A 6,435-nucleotide genomic window follows, 5' to 3' on the forward strand; every position below is an offset into this window, starting at 1 on the left:
GAGAAATCCCCCCCACTGATGCAAAATCTGCCTTCACACTAGGAGATAGGCTGCCTTGTCACATGGGGTAATTTGGCTTATCAGATTTATTAAACATGCTTGTCAGTAATACACATTTTATCTGATGATGTGATGCTGTAATTTGTTTGCAGCACAAAGTCAGCGTGTTTAATAAGCTGCTGAGGCCTGGGCAGAGGGAAGGGGCGGGCTTTTTAATCGGTGTGTTGGGAGGAGAGTAGGCGCAGACACGGTGTGTCGGGCAGGAGCTGTGCATAGCGTCGCCTCTGCGAATGCTTCGTGTAGCAGTAGCAATTCCAAGGCTTCGGAGCGGTGCTCAACACGCTTGGGGGTTTTTTTGTTTTCACAGAAGACACGGTGCCTGTGTCTCCGGTGACAGACATTAGGTGGGAAGCAGCACCTTAGGCGGGATCCCTGTTAGACAACACACCCCCCCACACACATTCACACAAGCTATGTGTGATCTCTTTGTGTCACGGCGGTGCATGCGTGGCCAGCCTGGTGAGTCCTCGCTGGCCTCTGCTCTCCCCTTACCGATGGCTCTGCTATACTGGGTTGCAGGCTCTCTTGCACTGTCTAGCCTCCAGTATGCATTGCAGGACCAGAAAACCACGAGGCAGTGCTCTGCTAGCAACCTGTCTGCCAACCTTGCTCTTCCCTCCTCCTCATCCACCACTTCAAACCAAAGTTCAGGAAATACTGCACAGAATGCAGAACATGTGATTTTTGTATCAGTTGTTTCAGCCAGAGAACCCCCCCCTCCAGCAGGGGCAACACAGAAGCATAATGAGTAGCTACCCTGCTATCGGAAAGTTCACAGCACAGTCCATTTGTCTCCTCCAGCAGTGCTCATCACAGTCCAGCAGGGTTTGTACTGCTCTAGCTCTCAGGAAAAGGGACGTGATGGAATTGTCCCCCCTTCTCACCTATTTACCTTGCTTCTCATCTTCTTCTCATGGTCCCTCAACACCACATACTCATCTCCCAGTGCCACGCTGGCAGTAGATGAGGAAGGCAAAACTACCGGGGGAGTTGGCCACAAAGGAGTCTGAAGAGATTTCTTTCCTCCAAAGATGAGTTGTAGGTGGTTGATACATCTGGATCAAAGCACAAGGGAGTTAGACCAGGTTTGGCTCAGCTTCTCAGAAAAACACAGCTGATGAAAGGAAAAAAATAAATTGTCGAATAAAATGTGTGCCTGACGTGAACAAGCAAACCCTCGTGCTTGGCTGTCTCACACACCACCAGCCACGTTCCAAGCCTTCAGTGAAGGCTTCAATGAAGTTCTGTAAATTTTAAGTTTTGTAAACTAAGATTGGTCCCATGGAGAAGTGTAAGTCAGGGAGATCGAAAACAAAGCTGAGCACCCACATTTTAGCTCCTGCCTGCCTATCAACTAATGGAAATACAGATGAGGCAAACCTTTTTGAAAGTGAATAGACATCCAAAACTCCTCTGGCACCTTTGCAAATCTAATCACTGATGCTTCCCTAGACTTAAGTTCCTGACTTCAGGCATTAGGGATTTGAAACTTCGTCTTGCATCTTTTAATTTAGCAACTGCAATTGCCCTAGAAAAACATACTTGTTTCTGAGTAATATTCTCTCTTAGGATCACTTACACGTAGAGAGGAAAAATTTTAGGGCACCTGATGTTTTACTAAGTAAGGAGATGAGAATTACCATGTTTACTTTGTATTCTGAGTCAAGTCCGATTGCAGCATACAGCCGCAGACCCGGGGCATCGAGCACTGGATGTGACGGCAGCACAGTACAGGCAGGGAGCTGTAAGCAGTGCCGTAACTTCGCTCCCCACGAGTGATTTCTCCACGTTGTTACGCTTTCCACACTCCTCCTGAAAGCTAAGGACACTTTTATGAGAGGGTGGTGAGAACTCAGAGTCCGTCTGCTTCCAGATGCAGGAGGGTTTGTCACTAGGGATCAGCAATAAGCAATGCAACTCTTTTGCCTGTGTGTTAATACAAGGCACCAGGGAAATGTCTGCGTATTTTTTCGTACATACTACAAGTTAATTATTACCACAAGACTTTTCTCTAAAGTCATACTGAAAATATTTTCCCTAAGAAAACAGTAAATGATTGGAAAAGCAAATAAATCAGTGTTTAAAGGCTTGTTATCTTACCATCCTTACCACAACTGGCTCCTGCAAGCTCTGGTGATGGATGAGCACATTAGAACTGCACGTATTTAAGGCACTCCAAGCTTTTCAGTGCCAGGAGCTTAAGTACACTGTCAAGTTATAAATCACAGGCCAGGGTTGTGCCTTGACATCACTGCGCTCCAAGCAACTCGAATGGCAGTATTATTTTTAAGTCCTTGCATGTTTCTAATGAAATATTAGGTTTGTTTTTAATTTCTGTTTTTACCATGTTTGTTTGTGTTGCGTTTTGCTCAGCTTGAGCGAGGAAACTGGGAGGTACATTTCCAATAAATCTCACTTCTATTCATATGGCTAACTGTGTCTGACTTGCAAGTATGACAGGGAAATGTGAATTTAAAACATTCTGGGAGAAAGAACTTTAATTATATCGGGCTTATTGTTTATTAAAGCTTTTTCTTTTTCTTTTATAAAAGTTCACACCTGAATTAAAATGTTTTAACCTTCTCTTGGGATGCGGGACAAACCCACCCCTTCCCTGCCAAGTCTTTCCTTCTCCCCTACATGTTCCACCCGCCTGTCCTCTGACCCTACTCCACGGAGCTGTTTGTTCACACTAGCCTGCAGCTCTGTCCACCTGCACAGAACACAACAGTCACCTGCGAGCTGGTGCTTTGATTCTGTCTCTATTCTGATTAAAACTCACCTGTTCTTTCATTAGGTGCAAAGTTTCCCATTAAATGGACTGCGCCAGAAGCAGCATTGTATGGGAGGTTCACAATAAAGTCGGATGTATGGTCTTTTGGGATCCTACTGACAGAGCTGGTAACAAAAGGGAGAGTGCCATATCCAGGTAAGAAAACAGTCTGATCCTTTCTTCACATGGGAAAAGGAGTGGGAAGGAGCCATATGCTTAAACTGGAATGTTTATTTGCTTTCATTGGGCTCAAAGGAGGATGGTTATCATGTGTAAGTTCTGTGTATACTTGAAAATGGTCCTGTCTGAAAGCTGCTGTGTGATGGTCATGATAAAAATGCCAAGAGGACAGCAAGTCCATCATATTAATTTCTAATTCTTTTTTTAATTGTTCTCAATTCAAATATTTCCTAGCCAAATAATGAAAGCAATGTAAAAATTGCTACACTGTGGAGCAAACAGCTCTCCATAGTCTTTCATTCTCTTTAAGATACAGTTAAACTCCCAGAGTGTCATTATTCCGTTTATTCTGTTAGTCTGGTTCTCTGCAAGTTTTGATAACTGTCTGAATGTCTGGTATTACCGATTCTCTTTTTCATAAACTGTTAAATTTCAGTCCGTGCTTTCGAGAAGGATGGGAAGGAAAGAAAATAATTCTGTAAAGTGCAGGCCGGAGCTCACGGCAGGGTCACAGTGGGGCCAGATTCCCTGCATGGTGGATCCAGAGGCCCCATGGCTCTTTGTTGAAATCCTGCCAAGTATCCAGTAGATAAAGATTTGTAGGAGGCGTGATTGGATCTGCCTATGCAGAAACGGCTTTTCATTCTGTTGCCCCCCTGAAGACTGTAGGCATTCAGGTGAAGAGGAAAGGGGTGAGGTGAAAGCAGTCTATTACAGGGAAAATAATCCCTTAATTTTCTTATCAGCACAGATACTAACAACAGGGCATCTAGCTGCACCTTTATTCTCTTCATTAAAAAAAACCCAAAAACTCTCTAAATATTCACCAGTACGGCTGATTTAATGGAAAGCGCCCTAAAGCAGTTTCAATTTTCCAATCTACGCCGTGATGAAGGAGTCAGATCTATAGATCGAATTGTGCAGGAGAAGCATCAAGGTGGAGTTCAGTTTATCCTGTTGTATCTCATGCCACTTCAGGAGGCTGAATTCAGAAAAACTAAACTCCTAGAGTTTTTCCAGGAATTTCAATTTTGCTAGCACCTAGCAGACAGTAGCTGGTACTCAGGAAGTGAATATGGGGACTGGAAGGTTTCTCGTGAATTTTGCCATGATTAATAGGGAACAGCTTAGCAAAGCTGTGACTGTGACAAGAGAATGAGGTAGCAGAAAGCAAGATGACGTGTTTCTGTGGGATGGATGAGTCCCTCTGTCCAGCACTTCCCCATGCGGTTAAGAAAAGTGGGTGTTGCTCCCACACAGCGTGGCTGTGCCAGTAGCCGGCACAAAGGCCGCCTTGCCCCAAGGATTACTGGCAGTGGCGTGGGAGAGCTGTGATTTCCACAGGTTTATTGAGGGTTAAATGCGGACTTGACACAGTGTGCAAAGGTCGAAAACAGAAAGATGTGTAAAACTTAGCTGATAGGGTGCTGCCTCCAGAGGGTGGGCAATGCTCCTTGCTGGGCTGTAGGAAGAGGAAATTCCTAGCCACTACCAGCAGAGTGGGTGTGCAGGGGCTCTCACCAGCCAGGGCACAGCAAAGGTCAATTGTTTTCCCCGAGTTCCACATTTCTGGGGTAGAGATACTTAGTGACTAGTAGCTTTAAGCTGAAAGAGGGTAGATTTAGATTAGATATCAGGAAGAAATTCTTCAGGGAGAGGGTGGTGAGGCACTGGAACAGGCTGCCCAGAGAAGCTGTGGATGGCCCATCCCTGAAAGTGTTCAAGGCCAGGCTGGATGAGGCTTTGAGCAACCTGGGCTAGTGGAAGGTGTCCCTGCCCATGGCAGGGGGGTTGGAACTAGATGGTCTTTAAGGTCCCTTCCAACCCGAACCATTCTATGATGATTCTATGACCAGCCTTCTCTCTTATGTGTCTTATGTGCATGAGCAGACGCGTGAACACACATAGAGGAAAAACACTATTCCAGGCAAAAGTGACCATCTAAGCCCCTTGTTAACTCCTAAGTTTGTAGCTGAACACACTGCTGGACATGGCAGCATAGGATGCCTGCACTTCCCAAGTGTTCCTTTCCCTCCCTGAAGGACGAAAGAGGCCCCCGGATGTGCATTTAAGTGCTTGCAATATATAACTTCTTGTAGGGCTTATGACAGAACTTGCAGGCATGGTCTGTGTCCTGAAAATGTGGACAGTTTTATTACGTGGCAGTTTGAGCACATCAAAGACAACTAGTGGCGTCTCTCCTCTTTCAGCACCATCCTTCCCCTTCATCCCTCACTACATAAAGCCCTGACACACTGAAAGTCCTTCCAGCTCGCTCTCCCCCACCCACGCTGGGAAGACATCAAGTAGCTGGAAGCAACTTTTTGTGTGTTACATATCACAGAGTCAGCAATTTTCTGGATGGTCACGTAATTCCTCGTTTACACGCTGCCCAAGCTCTACGCCAGGTCCCTTCCTCCCACCCTCCTCAGCCAGGAGGCCTTAAGCATTCTCCTGGTCCCCATCACTCCCCTCTCTGTCAGTTTTACCTAAGGATACCTTCTGTTTTAAATCTGAATTTCCAAAATCCTTAAGAGATCTCAGTTTTGTCTCATTCCCCAAACCCTAACTGGGAGAGCTTTTATAGGCTGAGGAAGCCGTGGAGGGGACCTGGAGCCTTCTCAGAATGGAGAGCCTTCTTCACATGTTCTCTTTGCATGTGGGTTGAAAAGAGGGCTCAAACTCAGACCAAGGTGACAAAGAGCTCCTGACCCCTCAGAAAAGATTCTGTTTTCCCCTAACATAGAAAGGATCATCCATCTCCTGCTTCATGCTGGGGGGAGGAAGGACCTCCTGGTAAAATAAAGCTTCATTAATTCAGGTCCCCATCTGGGGCAGGGAGCACCCAGAGGGCCACCATGGTATGGCTTGCACAAGGAGGAAAAGACGGGAGTTCAACCACTCTGAGAGGCAGAACTCAGCTCTCCTCACCCGAGTCACAGTAGACAACCTATAGGTGAGAGAACGCTGTTCGTAGGCACTGCTGACCACTTTGGCACCCAAGGCATGTGGATTTACAAGCTTTGGAAAGGGTCAGCCTTGAAACAGAGGATCATGGAGCTGTCACTCTTCTGTAATACCCAGTTTCTGAACTAGATGTGGGCATCTTGTCCCAATGTTCCTGCCTACAGCTTGTAGCAGGCCAGGGGGAGCAGGGAGAGGCCCTCAGACAAAGGGATTGCTCTCTTGCTTGTCAAGATCTTAGTGCCTGGAGGGGTTATTTACGGCACACACCCCAGCCCTGTGGTGGTAACCATGCCCGCAGGGTACTGTACCTCCTGCCTTGGAGAACCAGGCATTGTTTTAAGCTTGTGTAGAAGGAGGGAGAAGCACAACAAGGAGGATGAAGGAGGAGGCAGGCAGCGCATAGGAGGGGAACAGACTGTGTGGAACACGACTTGGCATTCTTTGCCCTCCAGACT

General features: G+C 46.5%; 1 protein-coding gene across 1 annotated transcript in view; it reads left to right on the forward strand.

Moving 5' to 3' along the window:
* Positions 1-3,006, forward strand: part of FYN (FYN proto-oncogene, Src family tyrosine kinase) — a 27,895-nt gene extending 24,889 nt beyond the window's left edge. The window contains exon 10 of the mRNA XM_010154211.1: positions 2,858-3,006. Within this exon, the coding sequence (XP_010152513.1) occupies positions 2,858-3,006 (149 nt within the window). The remainder of the gene's footprint in view (positions 1-2,857) is intronic.
* Positions 3,007-6,435: the final 3,429 nt, after the last annotated feature.

This window comes from Eurypyga helias, unplaced genomic scaffold, assembly GCF_000690775.1.
Source record: "Eurypyga helias isolate BGI_N326 unplaced genomic scaffold, ASM69077v1 scaffold41326, whole genome shotgun sequence".
NCBI lineage: Eukaryota > Metazoa > Chordata > Aves > Eurypygiformes > Eurypygidae > Eurypyga > Eurypyga helias.